The sequence below is a fragment of the Ammospiza nelsoni genome, chromosome 10 (genome assembly GCF_027579445.1).
Source record: "Ammospiza nelsoni isolate bAmmNel1 chromosome 10, bAmmNel1.pri, whole genome shotgun sequence".
Classification (NCBI taxonomy): domain Eukaryota; kingdom Metazoa; phylum Chordata; class Aves; order Passeriformes; family Passerellidae; genus Ammospiza; species Ammospiza nelsoni.
This window is the reverse complement of record NC_080642.1, coordinates 24,783,897-24,806,873: the sequence shown is the minus strand read 5'-3', so window position 1 is coordinate 24,806,873 and position 22,977 is coordinate 24,783,897. Positions and strand designations below refer to the sequence as shown.

The 22,977-nt window shown below is 50.3% G+C and overlaps 1 protein-coding gene across 7 annotated transcripts in view; it reads right to left on the bottom strand.

The window, feature by feature from the left end:
• Positions 1-22,977, bottom strand: part of ARHGEF4 (Rho guanine nucleotide exchange factor 4) — a 231,277-nt gene that overhangs the window by 9,111 nt on the left and 199,189 nt on the right. For all 7 annotated transcript variants that reach the window (XM_059479348.1, XM_059479347.1, XM_059479345.1 and 4 more), the window contains 3 exons: positions 4,991-5,170; positions 1,367-1,549; positions 232-411 (listed from right to left, as the gene is read on the bottom strand). In XM_059479348.1, coding sequence (XP_059335331.1) covers positions 232-411; positions 1,367-1,549; positions 4,991-5,170 — 543 coding nt within the window. The remainder of the gene's footprint in view (positions 1-231; positions 412-1,366; positions 1,550-4,990; positions 5,171-22,977) is intronic.

Here is a 22,977-nt window from a genome sequence, read left to right as displayed (position 1 = left end):
TGGCAGGGATTTCATTGTTCAGAGGATAAGGTGCTTTGAAAAGGCTCTTTCCACAGCCACAAGAGCTAAAGGATATTTCTTTAGGAAGTGGTTGAGCAGGGTTGGGTTAGAGGGTGGTGGCATTTAGTGGATCTTTTTAAAGAAAGCTTCAGTTCTGTCTGACAAATTTCTAAATCCTCTGCCTCAATCCATCCTCAGCTACCCCTTTCCCACGAAGTCAAATTTACTTACATATTCCAAGAAGCATGAGCCAACCTCACTCAAATGTGGGTGGTCTTTGTTAAATTTCTTCTCTAGTGCTTTAACAAATTTCTTCTGGCACCTGTAGATGTCCTCAATATTCCCAAAGATTGTCTTCAGCTGTTCCTCTGTAAACATGTCGGCTCTCTTGCGGCACTGCTTAATGTAACCCTGGAGAAAACCAGATTGGAAACCTCCTGGGCATCTGCTCTGTGGCACAGAAAGCCTCAAGGACTGCACACCAGGTTCCTGCACTCCCTTCCTGCATATCTGGACCCATCTGTAACCATTATTTCCTCTCCTTTACCCTAAACATGGTACAAATAGAAGCTGCCAGAGACTCATGGCAGCCCTGGGTGATGCTGCTGAAGGAGTCACAGAGCTGCTTTATCCCTTGCTGAAACAGCCTCTGTCTGTCTGCAGTGGGGTGCTCTGACCCCAGCACTGGTAGATTCAGACCAGTTAAGTCCAGGTGTGGACCTGGTTTGGTGTCTGTGTGAGGAGCTGCCCAAATGACTCCAGCAGAGGAGAGCTCTGAGGGGCAGGGGGACACTGCAGCAGGAGAGGCTTGTGTGTAAATGTGTGCTCTTTGCCCCAGCTGCCTCTGCTGGGAGCCACTTTTGTGCCATTGCAGTGGAGAATTCTGTTCCTGCAAAAATTGCAACTGCCTTCACTCCCCCAGTGTGCAGGATGGATCTCTTTTACAAGAGGTGTCACAATGTTCAGCATATTTGACAGTAAAGGATCCAATTGGCTGAGCATCCCCAGTTGTTTTGGTCTGAGCATGGCTTGTCTGAAGGCTGGAGTTGCTGATTATATTACTCCAGAACATATATTAGAGAGGACAGCAGTGCTAGACATTTACTTTTCTGTGGCTTGGGAAATTCAATTAATTCCATTTAATCAGAGCACAAGTGAGTGCTCCAAATGCAGAGGCATTTGGGATTTTACTGTAATGAATTGTCTTCTGTTTTCTGACCATATACTGGCATTCAGCAGAACTGATGAAAATCCAGTCTCATTTTCAGAAAAGTTTCCTGCTCAGGGTCCCTTTCTGGGCAAGCATGGGACACAGTCCATTATCCTTACAGAAATCCTTACAGTCCCTTCCCCCTTTATTCCTCACCTCACAAATGTCCTTCAGGTGCTTGATGTAGTCTCTCTCTGTGCTTATGATCTCATTGATGACGTTGGTCCTCATCTGGTCTTTGGTGGTCTGGCCCATCCCGAAGCGCCGGGAATCCTCCTCTCTGCCGCCCTCCACCTTCAGGGGATAATCCTCCATGGGCTCATCCTGGTTCACCCGCAGCTGCAGCACAAGAGGGTCACTGCTCCACTGCCCAACACCTCTGCCAGGGAAGGGCTGCAGGGCGGGCACACACCGGGCAGGGTGACAGGAGGGGTGTGGATTGCCTGGAAACATTTCCCCTGGGAGCCTGAGGCCACACAGGCGCTGTGGGGAGGGGACAGGGCTGCTGCTCCCACCCTGGCACGGCTGGGTTTGGGCAGGCATTTCTAGTGCACACAAACTACAGGAATGATATGGAGTCCTTCAGGAATAATGCATATAAAATCAGGAGAAAAATGGTTTATCAGTTGAAATTTTCTTAAATATTTGAAGGAACACTTTGGGAGGGAGGGGAGAATCAGTAAATGGTTGGTTTTTTATCTACTTTGTTGTTCTCATACTGTCAGTAACAGATGGCCCCTCGGTGTCTGCTTCCAGGGATTCTTTAAAGAGAGTTCACTGCTAAAGCAGCAGCAGATCAGCCGCCCGTGGGCACCGAGGCGGGGAAGAAGGGCAGAGCCCGTCAGGGCAGTGTGGGACTCCCGGTGCCCCATCAGAGGGCAGCACAGCCCGGGAGCAGGGACACAGCGGCTGCAGGGCAGCGCTCTCTGCTCTGCACAGCCCCGAGCACAGCCCTGAGCTAGGGGACACTGCCACACAGCCCTGAGCTAGGGGACACTGCCACAGCCCCGAGCTAGGGGACACTGCCACACAGCCCCGAGCTAGGGGACACTGCCACAGCCCTGAGCTAGGGGACACTGCCACACAGCCCTGAGCTAGGGGACACTGCCACAGCCCTGAGCTAGGGGACACTGCCACAGCCCTGAGCTAAGGGACACTGCCACACAGCCCTGAGCTAAGGGACACTGCCACACAGCCCCGAGCTAGGGGACACTGCCACAGCCCCGAGCTAGGGGACACTGCCACACAGCCCTGAGCTAAGGGACACTGCCACACAGCCCTGAGCTAGGGGACACTGCCACAGCCCTGAGCTAGGGGACACTGCCACACAGCCCCGAGCTAGGGGACACTGCCACACAGCCCTGAGCTAAGGGACACTGCCACAGCCCTGAGCTAGGGGACACTGCCACAGCCCTGAGCTAAGGGACACTGCCACAGCCCCGAGCTAAGGGACACTGCCACACAGCCCCGAGGGACACTGCCACACAGCCCCGAGCTAGGGGACACTGCCACAGCCCTGAGCTAGGGGACACTGTCACACAGCCCCGAGCTAGGGGACACTGCCACAGCCCTGAGCTAGGGGACACTGCCACACAACCCTGAGCTAGGGGACACTGCCACACAGCCCCGAGGGACACTGCCACAGCCCCGAGCTAAGGGACACTGCCACACAGCCCTGAGCTAGGGGACACTGCACACAGCCTCGGGGGACACTGCCACACAGCCCTGAGCTAGGGGACACTGCCACACAGCCCCGAGCTAAGGGACACAGACTGCAGCATTCCACTCTGGGCTTCCCTTTCTGGCACTGCTGAGTGCCCTGGGAATACTCTGCTCGTGACCCAAAGGATCCATCCCAGCACAGAGAAGGAGTTAAAGTTAGGAAGGTAAACCACACATAATTACAGGAATTTTTAGTACAGTGACACAGAACTGCTTTAAACTTTTAATGTCGTTTCTTCTAGGCTTTGTGACTTACCACTTGATACAAATACACCTACATATAAAACACAGTGCATACCCTCCCTTGCCAGCACAGGCACAGAGTACATTTACTCACTGCTGAAGTTAATTCACTCACAGCTGAAGTTAATTCACTCACTGCTGAAGCCCTCAAGATGTGCAACCCTGGTTCTCCTTCACTGTGAGCAGGACATCGGCAGCTCTTAAACTCAGAGCTCGGCCTGAAACTCAGATGTGGAGTGACAGAGCCCTGCAGTGTGAGCCGAGCCTCCAGACACACCAGCCCTCCCTGCAGTGAGCTTGAGCCAGGGGTAATTAGCAGGAAATCTTCAGCTGGATGCTTGAATAAGTGCTGTGATTCCTCTGTTAAAAGAATTTCTGACTGCATCCCTAATGCCTAGTGCTAGTCTGCTTTACTCTAAGATGACAAGTTTTTGCCAGCCAGGACAATTCAATTTAGCAGTAACATGAAAGAAAAAAAAATCTGTGTTTTCATTGCAAGAAAAAGCGGTGCTGAGGTCTTGGTAATCTTATTTGCAAAACATTCCACTGTTTGTATTAATTATGCAGCCGAGACTATCCCCTGCAACCTGGAACAAAGCATTTCAAAACCGCCCCCCTTCTGCAAGGACTTTTGCTACAGACACCGGATGACCTCGTGTCACCTCCTTTCATGCTCCACCTGGTGTTGGGTCACTTGTGATCTGAAGTGACCTGGATAAAGAGCTAAAGGCCTGAGAATCTCCGCCCTTGGGCACCTCAGTGCCTTTGCAGGCTGAGGAGCCTGCCCCGAGCTGGGCAAGGCTGTCAGGCACCCACAGCGACAGGAGAAAGGAAAAAAGCCTTTCTCCTCCCAGCGGGACAGGAGCACAGCAGTTACCCCCTCCCACACTCCTGCTTCCCCTGCTTGCCCTGATGTGCTTCCGAAAGCTCTGCTGGAGATGAAGCTCTGCAGGGTGCTGGCTGCTCTGCGCAGCTCCTCTGTGTGGGCTTTGAAGCTGGCACCAGGGGACAGCCTTGGCCCACGAGCACTGAGTGTCTCACATTGCCCCGGATCACTGCCCAGACATCTCTTGGGTTTTTCTCCTCCATTTTTTAGAGCCTGGCTGGCACTAAAAACAGCCCAGCAGCCTGAGGAGGTGCATGTGAGTCAGGTGGGTGCATCCTTTGGCTGTGGGTGGCACTGCACTGGCCCCAGCAGCAGCTGCAGAGAGGTGCCTTTGGTGCCACGCTCATCTCCATGGTCTAAGTGGGCACTGGAGTGAAGAATCCAGGGATTTGCATCAGGATTCCTCCAGGAGAGCTCTGCTTGCTCCTGGAAGTGCTTGGGCACAGATCAGCCAGGGTACAGATGGGTAAGCAGGAGCCAGGCTGCAAACCAGCAAACAGGGCAGCTGCCCAGCTGGCACAGCTCAGCTCAGCTCCAGTCTGGAGCTGAACCTTTTGCCCTGATTTACTCATGCACAGGGACTTCTCCACACTGGTGGGATGCAGTGCAGTGAAGCTGTGTGTATCTCTGTGAAAGTAAGGGATGGATCCATGTGGCAGCAAAACCAAAAGGGTTATTGATGGATTAAAAACAACAGAAGTGCCTCAGAATGGTCATGTAGAAATTAGAGCCTCTCCTCCCCCAAAAGGTGGTGGGATCAGCCCAGGAGGGCACCCTCCACTGTGGCCCCTTGTAGAGGAATACAAACAAGACATGCTGAACCATCCCTAGCAGTGAAAGTCCTCTGGAGTCACCCAGGACATTAAAGCTGGAGAAGGACAAACACCTGCTGCTCATGGAGAGGGCACAGAGAAAGATGAAGGTCTTACCCGAACAAAGCTGGCTGGGAACCAGCCTTCACTGTCCAGAATCCTGCCCCACCACCACTCCTTGTTGGTGGCATCCATCACTTCGATGACATCTCCAGCCTTGAATCCCAGCTCCTGGTCATCCATGGTGACGTGGTCCCAGAGCGCCTCGGCGTACACCACGCTGCCATCGCTGATCAGCTGCGGGCACAGAGGCACAGGTCAGTCCCTCAGGGCAGCAGCACCCCGTGCCAGCCTGGCTGCAGCCCTGGCACACGCCCTGGCACACCTACTGCAGCCCTGGCACAGCCCTGGCACAGCCCTGCTGCCTCTGTGCCCCATGAGCAATGAGGAGTGGCTGCAAGGCTGCCAGTTGCTTTGCCCTCACTTGCATTTTTATTCCTTTCAGAATTATTGGCTGGAGCTTTGTGCCAGAGTATGAACCTGCATACACAGAAGTTTCATTTCCTTTTAAAAATAAAGAAAAATTAGTTCTTTATATAGAACTGATAATGGTCCATTGCATCTTGTGCCCCAAAGTCTGCTACTGATCCTTACAGTAACAGAGAATCAAGATGATCCACTTGAATCAAGATGAGTCACCTAAGTATAGAAGAATTATTAAAAAAAAATTAAGTCTCAAGGAAATTTTATAAGATGCTTAAATAATTAGAAGGTGTGGCAGGAAAAAAAATCCCTAGTTTTAGCCCAAACTCATTTTCTGTATCAAATCAATACTATTCTTAAGGACTGAACTGATATTATCAACAGCATTTATTCAGAATCACTGGCACACACTATGTTTACCACCATAAAAACATAAATTCTGGTATTCCATCCTGCTGGCTTTGCCTCAGCCAGCAAACAAGCTGTTTCCCATCAGTGAAAGAGGTTTTCAACTGTGTTTCCTGGTGAAGCCTATGGTGCAAGAGGGACTCCTCTCTCCTTGATGAACTGAGAGTTGATTATCTGAAGGGTGGTGATGAATGAGAGTTGATTATCTGGGGGGGGGGGGGGTAACTGGATTGAGAATCTAAGGTTCTATTTTGTGTGGTGGTGGAAATTGGGGGGGAGGAGGAGGAATGTTTATGGAAGGTTTTCATTCTGAGTTCTGTGTGTTCCTTTATTTCATAATGTAAGTTAATTAAGTTCTTTCCTTTATTCCTAAGTTGGAGCCTTGCTCTATTTTTGGTCACATCTCACAGCAGACACTGGGGAGAATGTATTTTATGCATGGGGGCACTGGCATTGCACCAGCATCAAACCATGACAAAGCCTCAGTGGTACCTTGTTTGTGGAGGATGCTCTGGTGCTGCCAGGGCAGCTCTGCTTTGGAAAGCCTTCAAATAAAACCTTGAGCATCAATATTTAGAGACAGCAATAAGTTCTGGAATGTTCTGCCCAGGGAGGTGGTGCAGTCCCCATCCCTGGGTGTGTTTAACAAAGCCTGGATGTGGCACTGGGGGCCAGGGCTGAGTTGAGCTGTTGGGGCTGGGTTGGACTCGATGATCTTGAAGATCTCTCCCAACCTGGTCATTCTGTGATTCTGTGAAAAAGCATTCAGAGGCCTCAGAGCTACTCTGGAATGGGGAGAGCCTGAAGCCTGTAAGGTGGTTAAAGGTTGCACTTGAGATGCTTAAAATAAGACTCCTGGAGAGTTTGAAGCAATTATACTGAGGAACAACAGTTATTTACTGCATGCCCCATAGAGGCCCCACTGTAGGAAAAATAGGAACCCCAACAATTAAAAAACCCAAACCAAAGCCATGTGTCTGGAAGCTGCAAGGGGGCTCTGAGCTCAGTGACGCCTGGAGCCACTGCTGACCATCCCCACCCCAGCTGTGGCCAGGTAACACCTGGGGGTGCTGCAGGGCTGTCTCTGTCCCCTGCTGGCCACCACGGCAGCACTGCCTGATGCCACTGGTTTATCAGGACAGGGTCCCTTGGATTTCCACAACTCCAGGGCACACTCACAGAGTTCCCAGGGCCTGAGTGTGCCTGAGACTGTCTGAACACCAAGGATTTTCCCAAGAGGATGGAGTGCATAATGGAGTTCTGCCAAAAAGCACTTGGCCATTGTGGAGTGGCGGTGAAGGCCTGTTTTTCTCCAGGAAAATGGTGCAATGATGAATTATGGGAAGACAACAGGAGGACAGTATGGGAGGCACACAGGAGAAAGAAAGAAGCTGTAGGAAAGCCAGTGTCCCTGGAAGGTGTGACAGTGACACCACAGCACACAGGGCATGGCCACCCTTGGCTGCTCAGTCACCCAGAGCTCTCCCCTGCTCTGGGTCACTGCTGCTGCCTCTCACAAAGGGGAGATGCACGTTGGGAAAGAGCATCAGCACAATCATCAGCTGAGTAAATCAGAAGAGGGTTAACGAGGCATTTGAAAGCAAATTGAAATGCAGTCTGCCTTTGGATAGCTAATGGCCCCTCGCTGAACCAGAAACAGCTTAATGCAGTGTTTCCATTCTGACAGAGATAACAGCACGATGGGGAAGGAGAGGGTGAGAGTTCCCACTTATCTACACAGCCAGTGTGGCCAGAGCTAGGTGGAATGCAGTGCACTGCTGCTGTATTTGTGAAAATAGGGGATGGATCCATGTGGCAGCAAAACCAAAAGGGTTATTGATGGATTAAAAACAGCTGAAGTGCCTCAGAATGGTCATGTAGAAATTAGAGCCTCTCCTCCCCCAAAAGGTGATGGGATCAGCCCAAGTGAGTGCATCCACTAATGCACACAGGATGGGAAACAAACAGGAGGAGCCCAGGGCTATGGTGTGGAAGGAAAGCTGGGATACAGCTGCCACCACAGTGGGATGATTCTCACAACTGGAGCGCTGCAGGGGTGGCCATAAATCCTCCAGAAGGAGCAGCCATGGAAGGAGAGGCGGTGGGGGAGCCCTGGATGTGAGGGATGGTTTGATGATGGTGATGGCAGGGCTGTGTCCCCCTCTCTGCTCTCTGGTGCCAGTGACAGGACCCACAGGAACAGCCTGGGGCTGCGGCAGGGCAGGTTTGGGCTGGATATCAGGAAAGGTTCTTTCCCCAGAGGCTGTGGGGCACTGAACAGCATCCCCAGGGTCACAGCCCAAGGCTGCCAGAGCTCCAGGAACGTTTGGACAACACTGTCAGACACAGGGGGGAATTCCTGGGGTGTCTGTGCAGGGCCAGGAGTTGGACTCTGATGATCCTTGTGTGTCCCTTCCAACTCAGGATATTCTGTGATTCTCTAAATATATTTATTCATGAGCTGGATGAGGGGATTGAGTGCACCCTCAGTAATTTAGAGGTCTTAGCTTTGTAACATAAAGCAATGACAGCTATAGTAGGGAGGAGAGTGGATGTAAAACTGTGTTTTTCCAGACTTGGCTCTCAGATTTCAGCCCCAGAAGAGCAGCTGGGCCCTGGGTGAGGGCAGTGTAGCCACTCTCACAAAGGGCTCTGCTGCTGCTTTGGGCAATCCATTTGCTCTGGGACTGCAGGGAGTGACTGGTGCCTGTGCACAGCACAAGCTGAGCCCAGCTCCTCCTGCTGCAGGGAGCTGTTGCAGACAATTTTATGAAAAATCCTTTCATTAGGATCATTTCTCCTGAGAATCTGAGAGGCCTCAGGAACAAAATGTAAACAATGGTTATCTGCTGCTGTGGAATGCAACAGGTGCATCTGGGATTGGTCTCATGTGGTTGTTTCTAATTAATGGCCAATCACAGCCAGCTGGCTCGGATCCTCTGGTCAGTCACAAGATTTTATTATCATTTGATTACTTTCTATTCCTTGCTAGCCTTCTAATTAAATCCTTTCTTCTATTCTTTTAGTAGAGTTTTAGTATATCAATTTCTTTTGATATAATATATATAATAAAATAATAAATCAGCCTTCTGAAATATGGAGTCCAGATTCTCATCTCTTCCCTGGTCCTGGGACTGTCACACCTTGGTAATGTGATGAGAAGAAAAGAGGCCAAGGCTGAGCCAGCATTCACAGCACAGAGGGCTGACACACCCAGCTCACAGAGTGGTTCTGCTCAGTCACTGAAATCCACAGGGCTGGGTAGGGAATCCTCAGCTGCTATTTTAATCCATCCATTAATATCAATACCTTGCATTTTCTCTATTCAACAACAGCCATACTGTGGATATGATTTAGAAAATACAGGAAGTCACAACTGTGGGATCACCAGCCTGGCACTGCCAGTTCTCAGGCGAAAGTATAAATAAAATACACCTAAACAACAGGCCAGGATTTGTTTAACTGACAGCAAACATCATGTTTCTGGGGAGGAATCATCTATAAAGCATGAAATAAAGAGAAAAAAAATATTTCAGTGTTCATGGGATGATCTCAATTAATGTAATAGAGCAGCACTGCACACACCTTCATGTGCTCAGGCTGCCATGGCCCCCTCCCTGCCCAGCTCCTCCTGTGCTGGCACCCCAGGGTGGGCAGGGCACCCCTGGGTGCTGAGCAGGGCTCAGGGCTCAGGGCTCTGCTCCTCTCTGCCCCAGCTCAGGCTGTGCCTTTCTCTGCTCTTTCCCACTGTGTCCAGTCCAGCAGAAACACCCAGCACACCCAGGCCAAGAGCCCCTCTCCCAGAGCAGCTCAGGGCCAGGACTGGCATTTCCATGGCACAGGAGCAGCCAGGGTGCCCCAGGGCACTGCAGCAAGGAGCGCTGCCCCAGCTGGGGGCACAGCACTGCCCCATCCTCCCCAGGGCAAGGTGCCACGGGGAAACAGGGGCAGGACTCTGCAGCAAGGGAGAGAAATCACAGAGAGAGGCTTCATAGAACCAGACCTGCTCCCCTGGAATCACTGCCTGCCCTTGTCTAAGCCAGCATTTGCAAGTTCCCATGTCAAAGCAATCCTGGTGTGAGCAGTTCATTAACATAACAATCTATTCCTGGGTAAAAAAAACCAACTTGTACCTGTATAAACTGTTTTTGCACCATCAGATAGAAAAATGAAAACTATCTTTTACAAACAACTTCCCTGCATGTATACAGAGTCTGAGTGACCAATCAGTACAGAATAACAACTTGTTACTGACCAAAAAAGTAATTGGCAAGAAATCTCCTGACCAACTGAGCCCCACACGAGATCTGTAACACTGTATAAAAGGAGTTATGTGAATAAAGAATGGGCTTTTCCCACCATGAAGAAACTGGAGTCCTGTGTGATTTATTCCCTTAGGAAGGATAAAGCACATCAGCAGGTAAAAGGGTTTTGGCACAATGTGTTTGAGGTGGCACCACCTCAGCTCTGCAGAGGGAGGGGCTGGAGGGAAGGGGATGCTCACCCTGCCAGGCACCTCCTCAGCTCAGAGGGCTCAGCTCACCAACCTTTGATCTTTGCAATTAAAGCAAGGTTTGGAAAACAACTAATAATTTCCATGTGAAACAGCATTTATGTGCTGGCTTTGTAATGTCAAGGACAACTCAGTACATGCTCTTGAAGAGGCCCAAACAAATGCAGAGCAGGGAAAAGTGAGAGAATGCAAACCAGCCACCCCACAGCTGCTCCTGCAGCTGGCATGGGGAAAACAATCAGAAATCAACTTTTTGCTTTGTTTATAGAAACATCTAACTTTGTAGACAGCAGCATTTGCAACCCAAAGGCAGCACTAGCCCAGATGTCTGAATCTGAAAGCTGAGGGCAGCTCTGTCACTGCCCTGGCCTTGGTGTGTCCCAGCCCCTGCTCCAGCCCTGCCTGCTGCAAGGGGAAGGCACTGGGAAAGGCACTGGGGCCGAGGCCTTGGAGGGGCTCCCTAGAGCAGAGGCCGGACAAGATCCAGAGAATAAAGTGGGGATTTATTAAAGGCCTCAAACAGGTTCTCCCTGGGCTGTCACAGCCTCCAGAGGCTACACCCAAGCTGGACAATGGGCACTAGTTTTTCACACAATTATAAGTTTGGTCCATTCACATATCAGGGGTTAATTCTCCAATTACAGCTTCAGCTAATGAAGTCATTTACCCCCAGTTTGCTCCCCCAATTCACTTTTGTTTGTACTTTCTGGGTCCTGAGGCTGTGGGCTGCCCTTGGTTCCCAGGCCCAGAGGGATTGTTTTGACCAAAATGTGAGGACAGTAACTCACACTCTGTGTGGAGTTTGCAGTGATGCACTGATGCAGCACAGGATCTGAAAATACGAAAGCTGCAATCCTGAGGCACCAGGGCAGCTCCTCCTGTGGCACAGATGGAGGGGAGGGTTGATGGATGGCTCCTCCAAGCAGTGTCTGCACAGAGGCTGCCAAGGAGGAGACACAGCCAGGGCTGGTGCACAGAGCTGCCCCAGATTAAGCCCATTCTGTGTGGGCACACAGACCTGGCATGCCAAGGCCCATGCCAGGGGCTGTTGGCATTGCAGCCCCTTGTCCCTGTCTGTCTCAGGCTGGACACCTTGACATAATTACCTTGTATGTCCTGGTCTTGTTTGGACAGGACCTCCAGGCAGAGCTAGCAGAGATAAAAGATCTCAGCAATTTACAGAAGGAGGGATGAAGATGCCTTCAGGAAATATTTATCTTTGAGCTACTTGTTTCTATTTGAATAAAATCTGAATAGATTTCTCTTGGCAATGCCAAATACACTGGATCATGCAGAGCCAAAAAATAAACCCAGGAGCATCAAAAGAACTGGGAAAAGGGAAGATCAGGAAGAAGGTACCAATAGAATGGAATTTATTTTTCAGCTCTGTGACCCTAAAACAGACATGTTCCACAGAGAGCACCTAAACCTTTCCTGGTGAGCTAGAATGGTTGCCATGAAGCCTGTGCTCATTGCCTGACCCCCTGAACCTGTGTGGAACAGATTGAAGCTGAACTGCTCCAGCACACCCAACACCTCAGCCCTGCAGCAGGCCTGACCCAGAGGCAAAGCCCTCCCACAGCTCCAGTTCCTGCAGCAGCCACTTTGCTTCCAGAGCTTCTCCCCTGCCTCTCTCGTGCAAGGTGCAGCAGAGGAGTGAAAAAAAAAATTACTTACACAAATGCCCTACATTGTGCTACATTCACACAAATACTTATTTTCTCTGAATATGAGCAGAAGCCAAAGCTGGCCTCTGCCTTGAACTGAACCCATGGGATAGTTTTGAAATTCAGAATTCACAGAATCACTGGGTTGGAAGACACCTTCAAGATCATCGAGTCCAACCCAGCCCCAACAGCTCAACTCAGCCCTGGCCCCCAGTGCCACATCCAGGCTGTGTTAAACACACCCAGGGATGGGGACTGCACCACCTCCCTGGGCAGAACATTCCAGAACTTCATCACTCTTTCTATAAAAAGCTTTTTCCCAATCTTCAGCCTGTATTTCCCTTGGCACAGCCTGAGGCTGTGTGCTCTGGCTGTGTCAGTGCTGCTGCAGACAGAGCCCAGCCCCAGCTGAGCACAGGCACCTTTCAGGAGCTGTGCAGAGTGATGGGGGCAGCCCTGAGTCTCCTTTTCTGCAGGCTGAGCACCCCCAGCTCCCTCAGGGGCTCCTCTCAGGGTTTGTGCTCCCAGCCCCTCTGGATGTGCTCAGTGTGCCAAGGTCCTTCCCAAGCTGAGGGGCCAGAGCTGGGCACAGCACTCAGGGTGTGCCCTCACAGTGCCCAGTGCAGGCACAATGCCCTCCCTGCTCCTGCTGCCCACACCATGCCTGACCCAGGCCAGGTTGCCATTGGCCTTCTTGGCCACCAGGGCACACTGCTGTCCTGACAGCTTGCTCTTGCGTCCTCTCAAAACTCAGCTTCACTGTCCAATGATGAGCAACAGAGATGAAATTTATCTCACAGAGCTCCTGTCATCTGAGCAGCAGGCACTGAGTCTGTGTGAGTTATGTGGATTGGCTCTCAGAGCATCCCCTGGTGGGGAGACAGGCAGCCAGGGAAGGGCTCACCCCTCTGGGCACGGTGAGCTCACCCAGCCCCGGGGCTCCCGGCAGGAATTTGGGCTGTCCCTGCTCGGCTGGACTTGCTGCTGCTGCCTGCAGGGTGCAGAACCACCAACCCAGCCGTGCAAACACTCCAGTGCTGCCTGCTGCTCCTCTGCCCATGTGCCAGGGCACCAGGAGCCCTCTGTGCCCATGAGGGCAGGGCTGTCCATGGGCAGTGACACAGGGCACCAGGAGCCCTCTGTGCCCATGAGGGCAGGGCTGTCCATGGGCAGTGACACAGGGCACCAGGAGCCCTCTGTGCCCATGTCCCCTCATAGGCAGGGCTCGTGTCACTGCTCCATTCACAGCCCACACGCTGTGCCCCTGCCAAGCCATGCCCTTGGCATTTGCTGCCCTTTGCCTGCACTGGAAGCTGCATATTTTTCAGCAGAGATTTTAGAGACTGATTAAGGGTAGTGGAGGACTCTCAGGCATTTACCAAGCACAGCAGATCTCCATTCAAAATATTTTAATTTGACAGTGATTCTCCTTAACAAATGTAAAATGTCAGTCAACAAAGATCTTAATCCAGCTAAGTGTGCTACACTGATATTGCACAGTGCTGCTTTTTTAATCAGTGCCTGTAGTTAAACTCCTCATGTGACATCTAGTACAGCTGCCTCCATTTACCAAACATTCAACACTTGTCATCACATTTATTTGGTAAGAACTATTTTCCACAAAACCATTATGACTGGCATTAATTACATTATTCCCTTTTATTGCTATCATCTGAGTCCTGATTCCCCCTCAGAAGTGATTTAAACAGATGGGAGGAGGAGGAGGGTCTCCCTGCAGCAGGCAGGGAGAGGCTGTGAAATCTGCAGTGCTGCAGGGGGCAGAGCTGTGCTTGGTGCTGAGTGACCCTGAGTGAAGAGTTTGGCCTGAGAAAGCTCTGCCAGGGATGCCCATCCCCTGGGTGCCATTAAAGGGGATCCCTCAAACCCCAGAGTGATGCAAGAACCTCCCAGTTCCTCACCTAAAATGGGGGAGCTGATTATTACAATGCAAAAGAAAACAACATGAAAATTGCTCTCCACCATTTTGCTTTTGGCTGAAATAACTCAGAAAAGTGCTTATGAAGGAGAGGAGACAGTCACCTGCAGCTGAGGAGGACACCTATATTGTATTTGCAGGAAATGCCCCAATGAAGGCAGGAATGATGCAGCTGACTCCATGTTCTCAGAAGGCTAATTTATTATTTTATAATACTATGTTGTATTAAAGAATACTAAACTATACCAAAGAATACAGAAAGGACACTTACAGAATGCTAAAAAGATAATAATGAAAACTCCTGACTCTTTCCAGAGCCCCGACACAGCTTGGCCCTGATTGGCCAAAGAGTGAAAACAACTCCCAGCAGAATCCAATGGAACAATCACCTGTGGGTGAACAATCTCCAAACACATTCCACATGAGCACAACACAGGAGAAGCAAATGAGATCAGAATTGTTTTCCTTTTCTCTGAGGCTTCCCAGCTTCCCAGGAGAGAAATCCTGAGTGAAGGGATTTTATCAGAGAATGTGAATGCCACAGACCTAAATCACCTCAGCCCTGGCAGTGCCCTCAGGACTCCACCCATCACTCTCCCCTGGCCTATCTGTCAAGGAGCCTGCTAATCTGGGGAACTAAGATCCCAAAGTTTTGGCATAAGGAAAAACCAGGAGCAAAGCCCTTCTCAAGGCTTTAGGTAACTCTGCAGCAGGCTCTGTGTGTGTGTCACATTTTATAGCTGCACACTGCAGTAGCCGGTAACATTTACAGTCAGTAAAGCTGAAAAGCAGCTTCCATTTTAACCTGTCAAGCGATTTTCCAGAGGACATTTGTTGAAAATTCTGTGTATAACACATTTATTTTCTGGTATAAGTGAAATGTATTTTCACTCTTTCTAAACAAGTAGGTACAACGCTGAGTGACAGGGTGACAAAATGGCAACAGAAATCCAAATGTAACACAAACAATATCTAACACAAGTGGCTGACTAAATGAGCTGCTCCTCAAGAAGGTCTTTGCAGACCCATTTAGGAAAACATCAGCCCTCTCCACCAGGGTCAGAAGCCCAAACATCAGGAATGACTCAGAAAGAGAGAGAAGAAGCAGGCAAGGCACAAAGAGCAGCAGGAATCAAACGTGGGAAGAGTTTCTAGGCCAGCACAAGCTAAACAGACCTTGAAGCTGTAACAGAGACAGGGGGATGGAGGGTGGCCATGAGCTGAAGGCTCACAAAAAGGTCATTTCTAATCCAGGCTGCTGGGTGCCCAGTGAAAGCACCAGGCAAGAAGCTGGGGACAAAAGCAGGACCTTTTCCCTGTGGTGCATAATTAAGCTGTGCCACAGGCAGCCCCACAGCCCAAGGCTGTGACTTTAAAAGGTGATTTTTAAAATGATTAAGTAAATGTAAGTCCTTCAAGGACATTTAAACACATCCTCTCTGGAAACAGCCCAGCAAGGGCCTTAAACACACCTGGGAAGGCACACAAGGCAAAGAGCCAGGCCATGCCCAAGTCACAGCTAAAGGTGTCACTGGCACCACTCACCTGGGCATTAGGGTGGCAACATTTATCTCACAGAGCCTCAGGGCATGAGGGAAAGGCACAGAAGGAAGGAAATGCTGATTGTCTGTATTACCCACAGGTACAAACTGTTCTTAAAGCAGAGAGCCCTGGCACTGCTAAGCTGGCAGGCACAGCTCCATGCCATGAGGAGCAGCAACACTGGCACTCAGGTGGAAAATCAGCAGCTGCCAGCACAGTAATTACAGGGACATTAGGATGTCCCCTGGGGCAGGGCTGCTCCTCTCCTGGCCGGGACTCCTCAGCATTTCACACATTCAATGGAGCAGATCCCACACACTCACCAGCGACCCTCACCAGGGACACACAGCTGGAGCACCATCCAGCCTACACAGGGATGTGACTCCTGGCATGCTGTTCTCTCCTCCAGAAAGGAGGGTGAAGGTGTAGCCAGGGGAACCTGGCTGTCCAGGGATCGGAGGAGTCCCTGAGCACAGGTCACAGGAGCAGGCACGTGCCACATCCTCACTCAAAATGCCCAAAAAGCTCTTCGCAATTAAGAGCTCAAAGGACCTCAAAACCTCCTTAAAGACACAAAACTTAAGTCATTCCAAAGCCCTAAATCAGCTTAAACAGCTTAAACTCATCTAAGGCCCTACAGTGTTTTAAGCATTTTAAACCCATCTAAAGCCTTAAAGTGGCTTAAGGAGCTTGAAATACTCTAAGGCTTAAAAGTGGTTTAAGATGTCTAACTTTTGGCTCAGGCGCTCCCCTCCCACCCCTCACTCCTCACCCCAGGTACCCACCCAGGTACCCCAGGCAGCCCAGATGCTGCCAGAAGAGCACCTGGAAAGTGTCCATGGACCCTTCTCCTGCTTTCCTTGCTTTCAAAGACTGCAGAGGTGCAAGGCCTGGGGTTGAACTCTCAGGTTGGAACAAGACTCTGACCTAGGGCTCACACAGCTACAGAGTTTGTAGCTCCTGCTTTGGCTGTAGATGAAAATTGTGTCAGACTGCCTGACTCCCCACTTGACCTCACCAAGTTTTGAAGTCTGCACTCACTGCAGAGGATGAAGCAAAGCTGGTTACCACAATTTTTTACATTTTCTGATGCCCTGATTTTAACTGTGCATCCTGGGAATGGAAATGGCCCAGAATGTTTCTGTTTGGTTGTTCACACATTTAAGAGTGATTGCTGTTGCATCTTTTTTATGCTGCCATTTCTCAGACACCCAAGTAAAAATTATTTTAATCAGAAAATTGTATTTAATGCTACATATTTAATACATTTCTCTGTCATTTATGCTTTCCCCACTCTCCCCTTGCTGCAGGACTACCCTTCCTCTGTGCACTCCCACCAGCACATTCCCCTGGGATATTTCCTCTCCTTTTCCCTATCTGCAGGACAGCTCCTGCTTCCACCACTTCTCTCATGACTTAATTCTGGATTTTTCCTATCTACCTCCTCTTTTACTTTTTCTTTCATCATTATTTCTTTACACAAATGAGGAATATATCCCCCAGATCCCTCAGGATAATGTATCCAAACCAGTTCAGCTGTAGCTATTCTGCCACACAGATTTATTGAGGATAAATGCTGCACCCTGGCTCCTTGAAGAAGAAAGGAAAAGGAGCCAAGCAGGTCACAGGCTCTCTGCCTGCTGATGATCTTCCCCCAAAAGATACAGCAAGTTATGGAATCACTTGTAGCTTGAAGGCAAATGAATCTAAATTTGTTTTACAAATAAGGTTAAAGAAAACATTGAAAAGCAGATACAAATTGCATTGCTAACAAACCCTTCTGAATCATCCAAGCATCAGCATCAAGCCCCAAACACAGTTCATGGCTTTCCTTTTCATGTGTGTGCATGAGTTCATTGCAATGGAACACACTGCAAAAAACACGCTGAAATCATTTTTATTGCTCCTGTCTCCTGTGAAAACATCTCCCTTGCATTCAACTGTGCCAAAGTCTGTACAGCACTGGCAGGTGCTGGCAGGAGTGCTGGGCCAGCACAGATTGTTATCAGTTTCCATGATGTGGCTCTGAGATGTTCTCCCTGCCTCAAAGAACCATGCACAGTTCAGTATCCACTTTCCTTCTTCACTTTTTCCTGAGAGAGAAACCCTGCAGTGCTTTGGTGACACAAAACTTGTGACTTCCACCACTGCCACCACCCATCCCTGCCTGGTGATCTCTTTGCCATGGTACACACACTGGGTAGATCCTTTCTGCACAGAGCTAAGAACTGCTGTTTGTCCTATTGTTTGAAAATGGGGCAGAGGAAAACAAAAAAAGACCTTGATAATGTCTCACTGTCAGGCAGAGGAGGCTGCCTAAGCCTTTGTTTTTGGCTAGTATCTGTTAATACAAAAATGAGCCATTTGTTTTGTAGCCCCTGCAGAAGGTTCTTCAAGTTATGTACACCCTAGAAAAAAACCCCAAGCCGCCTTTTCCTATTGGAAGTGTCCTGTGCCAGGTAAAGGAGATGTTCAGGAAGCAGCAGCTTCCTGGGATCTTCTGAGGTTCTGTATATTCTGCTTTTGAGTATATCCATTTTCTTCATTTGTCTCACATCCACACCATCTGGATGAGGAGATTTAATGGCCTGAACAAAGCTAAGGCCTTGAACCAGAACCACACTCCTGTTTCCAAAAGCACATTGCAAACACGTCCTCTAACTACAGGAGACCAAAGCAGCTGCTGCTCCTCCTGCAGGGCACACCTTTGGTCCAGGTAGGAAATCCCACAGCTCCTGGTGTGCACAGTGCTCATTCCTGTCACCCTGACTCCCTGCACAGCCCTCCCACATTGGCCTTTTGTCACAGACATATTTTCTGAAAAATCCCTTTGCCAGGATTTCTTCTCCTGGAAAGCTGAGAAGCTTCAGCTTCTCCATGTTTTGCTCCTCTGGAATGTGATTTGGAGAAATGTTTACCCAGCATGTGAATTGTTTTTAATGAATGGCCAATCACAGCCAGCTGTGTCAGACTCTCTGGTCAATCACAGGATTTTATTATTCATTCCTCTTTCCTTTCTAGCTTTCTGATGTCTCCTTTCTCTTTCTTTAGTGTAGTTTTAGTATATAATTTTCTTTTACTATAATAATATAATAAAAGAATCAATCAGCCTTCTGAATCATGGAGTCAAGATTCACATCTCTTCCCCCATCCTGGGGACCCTCAAACACCCGCACAGCCTTTGGTGCAGGTAGGAAATCCCACAGCTCCTGGTGTGCACAGTGCCCATCCCTGTCCCCCTGACTCCCTGCACAGCCCTGACACCAGGAGTCATGCCTGGAGGATCCTGGCCAGTTTCCCAGCAGGACAGAGTGGCTTTGCAGGGGCAGCTCAGTCTCAGCTGAGCACATTCTGGTAGGACAGGCAGTGATGGGCTCCTGCCATTGCCAGCATTCCTCTCCTGGCATCCAGGGCAGATCTTCTCACTCTGTAATTAGATTATGCTTATTATAACAAGGGCTGGCTCCTGGGCACTACAGGTGTGAACTGGGATGCTAAAAATACCAAACCATGACTCCTTAGCAGCCTGTCTTTCCCTAATCTCCTGCTGGAACCATTTCATCTGCTGAGGTGAGGACAGCAGAGTTGGGCTGCTGAGAGATCCCTGTGTAGCTGCCTGGATTCACCCAATGCCTTATCCAGTGGTTTTATTTCCATGTCACATTTTCCACAGCGCTGCAGACACCCAACGTGCCAGGAAGGGACCAGATCATGGTGGAGAACAAGCACAAGCAGTGGAGCCCTGCTGTGCCTGGGCAGCCTGGAGCTGCAGCAGCACAAAGCCACTCAGGTACTGGGTACTACAGACCTGCCCAGCCCAGCAGGAGACAGCAACTGATCCCCTTCCTGAGCTGACATCCCAAAGAGACACAGCACAGGCACAGGGTTCCAGCTGTGGGCCCTGGGCTGTTGGCTCCATGCCCTTGTCACCTTGGCTTTGGCCAGCTCTGGGCAGGAGGGGCTGCAGGAAGGACAGAGGGGGCTCAGGGCAGCCCTTGTTCCCCTTGTGCCTGCTCTGCCAGCAAGGGACAGCAGAGATTCAGGTGTGCAGAGTGAAACTGGTGCTCCCTGGAGGGGGAAGCACGCTGGAAGGGGCTGTGCTAGGGTCTCTCTCCAGGGAGGGACAAGGGGAAGACAGGACAGGATCCGTGTGCTGCAGCTCCAGGCTGCCCAGGCACAGCAGGGCTCCACTGCTCGTGCTTGCTCTCAACCATGATCTGGTCCCTTCCTGGCACGTTGGGTATCTGCAGTGCTGTGGAAAATGTGACATGGAAATAAAAACACTGGAAAAGGCATGGGTGGGACCAGAGCCCAGCACCAGCCCCTTGCTCCAGAGGGGCCAAGTCTCCTGGGTAGCTGCAAGGGAGAGCAAACTCCCCAATTTCCCTCTCTGTGGCCCTTCACCTGGCTGACTGCTCTGCTGAAAGGTTGTCCAACACCCTCTTGCTACTTTGGGAGACATTTTTCTTTCAGCATCTCCAACACAGGTGAGCTATCACATTTATCAATACAAATGCAGCAAGCTTGCATGCACACAACAGGACAGGGAAAGCCACTGTGCTGTGAGACAGGTCCACACCACCTCTCTGAGTTCCAATTCTGCCACTGCCAAACGCAGACACACAGTGGGTGCACTGTATGTGACACCAAGAGTCATGCCTGGAGTAATCCTGGCCAAAGAACACATACAAAGATTCATGTAAGACATCATTTTATTCCAGTTTGCAGCACACTCTGGAGTTAACAAGGCCAGTGACAGCATCAATAACAAGTACTCTCCCTCTAGAAATCTTTCTTCAACCTGTATAATGTGGCTTCTTTTGTTGTGTGTTAATTTTTTATTTTCTTTTCAATCAAAACACTGGAAGGAGTAATTAAAAGTAATTGTTGATGGTATCATCCTAAATGCTTACTGTGTTTCTTATCTGGCCAGCTCATGCCTTGGATTCCAAGAATAAATCACAAAGACAGCAGATACCACATATCACCACAGAAATGAGTTTAGCCTGGGAGAACAAATTAAGCAAAGATACAATCTAAAGTCCAGATCTCCCTCTGGAAATGATGTCTTGGTCTCTCCTGTTCACAGATGCTCTTTGCTCTCACAAGGCTCAAAGAGCACAAGCAGAGCTCTTGCCTGTTAAATGTTCTGGTGGACTTGTCCCATGTAGGGGGCACAGGACATTCCTGTCTGTCCCTGCAGGGCTCAGAGCACATCCCTGTCCCTGTCTGTCCCTGCAGGGCTCAGGGCACATCCCTGTCCCTGTCTGTCCCTGCAGGGCTCAGGGCACATCCCTGTCCCTGTCTGTCCCTGCAGGGCTCAGGGCACAGCCCTGTCCCTGTCTGTGTCCCTGCAGGGCTCAGGGCACAGCCCTGTCCCTGTCTCACAGAGCACCACAGGGCATGGGAAGAGTGCAGGCACAGCCTCACTCTGCACCCAGGGATGAGGAGAAGGAGGAGAAGGAGGAGAAGGAGGAGAAGGAGGAGAAGGAGGAGAAGGAGGAGAAGGAGGAGAAGGAGGAGAAGGAGGAGAAGGAGGAGAAGGAGGAGAAGTCCAATGGCCACACAAGGGCCTGGCTGCCATGCCCTACTCCACAGAGCAGGGGGCATAGGGAGCCATGGGCACAGGGGGCATCAGGGGAGAGGGGACACCAGGAGGCAGGGGACACAGGGGGCACAGGGCTCCCCAGCTGCCTTGCCGCCTGCCCTGGCAGAGCTGTTCCCTCCTGGGGCTGTGGCCCCAGTGCCAGGGCAGGGCCTGGAGGCCATGGAAGGCAATCCCAGCCCTTCTGCAGAGCTCTCCTGCCAAATAAGTGCACTGAGAGCAAACTAGAAACCCACCAGAAATGTCAGAGCCTCTTCCCTGCCCCCAGAGCTCTCCTCCCCCACTGTCCTTCTATCACCACCTACAGCTTCTGCACACAATTCAGGGTCCTTCAGCAGCTCTGTTTTTCCTGGGCTTTATTGGCCATTGCACCTTCTTGTGAGGCAGGACTGAATGGTCACAGCTACCACCAGGCTGATGAACACTCACTGCTCACTGCAGCTTCCAGCTGAATGCATACAGCTGGAGGGGAAGCTGAGGAAGGAGGAAAACACTGAGGTCTCCATAGCAAAACTTGGCACAGACACTTCAGCATTAGTCAGGTATCAAGAATCTAGCCAAGCACTGGAAAGAGGAAATTAAAATTCACCAAACATTAAGTGGAGAAGTGTTCCCAGGCTCCTAGCAACCCAAGCTAACACCTGTGGAGGGAACATTGGAACATGTGTTTCCAAAGGGTTCTCTGTAATCTTGATATTTTTCTTACCAGAATGTTTAAATGCAAGACAATTCTACTTTTTTTGCTGCCAACTGTTCTGGTACAAAATTATCCTAAGCAGAAGTAATGCAAATTGCCCCAAGCAGGGAGGGGGAAGGCAATTTCACCAGAGGGCACATTACCCTTTCTTTTAACACGCTTTTCTTCCTCACTCCCCTGCACTCCCCAGAGCCCTTGAAAGAAACAATTCTTCCCTTTAGCTCTCTAGCAGTGAGCAGGTCTCCTGCTGCTGGGGAAAGCTGGGGCACTTTCCATCAGCAACTGCAATGCTTCCTGCAGGAAGCAGCTCTGCACCCCAGAGGCACCGCTGCCCAAACTCACATTTGAGCCTTCCCAGGTTTGGTACCCCCAGCCTAGCAGAGCCCTCCAGCAAGCAGCAGGAATAAGGCATCCCCAAACTGAGCATGCAGCAGCAGCAGAGGGGGAATGACTCCATCACCACAAGACCAGCTCCATGCTAACCAATTTTACAGGACACTTAAGAAAAAGAAGTCCCTTCCTAGGCAGAGTGGAACAGGAAGCCACAGTCTCCAGTTCAGTGACACCCAAGGAACATTTCAGGGCCACGGCACTGAGCTGAACAGGAGCATGAGTCACTTGTGACCCCAGGCCCAGCTCAGGCTGGCAGACACTTGTGCTCAGCTTCCCACTGAGCCCAGCCCTGGGATTATGGATGGAGCCCAGCTCCCCTTCAGAGCTACACATGCATGTGAATAACTGCTCTTCTCATCTAACATCAGGGCTTTTGCAGTATTTCAGGAGCCAGAGCAGGCACAGCAGCACTAACTGGCAGTCCAAGCTCAGTGCAGGGGCTGCCATAGTGCTGAGGCCTCTCACTGCTCCCACTGACAAGGGGTGGGAGCTTCTGGACCTGAAGCACTTTCAGAACCTGCTCAAACCTTGTACAGGATTTGCCTCCATAGGCAGCTGCCAGAAGCTTTCTGTCACTGACACCTCTGAGCCCAAAGCTGCACTTTGGTCCCTCATGTGCCATTTGAGGACTGAGGCATACATTCCCATCACTCACTTGGCCTTTCCAGGAAACAATCCTTTCTCCACCTTGTGCCATTCCATTCTGATGCCAGCTGAAACCAAGACCTCAGTAAAGTTTAGAGGCAAGAGAAAACAGATTTGTTTGAAAGCCAAGTTGAGAGCTGGAGTTAGCTTTTGGTTTTGTTCATAGTGACTTCAGAAAATGACATAGTCTGGATGGCTTTGGTGGCTGTTATCAC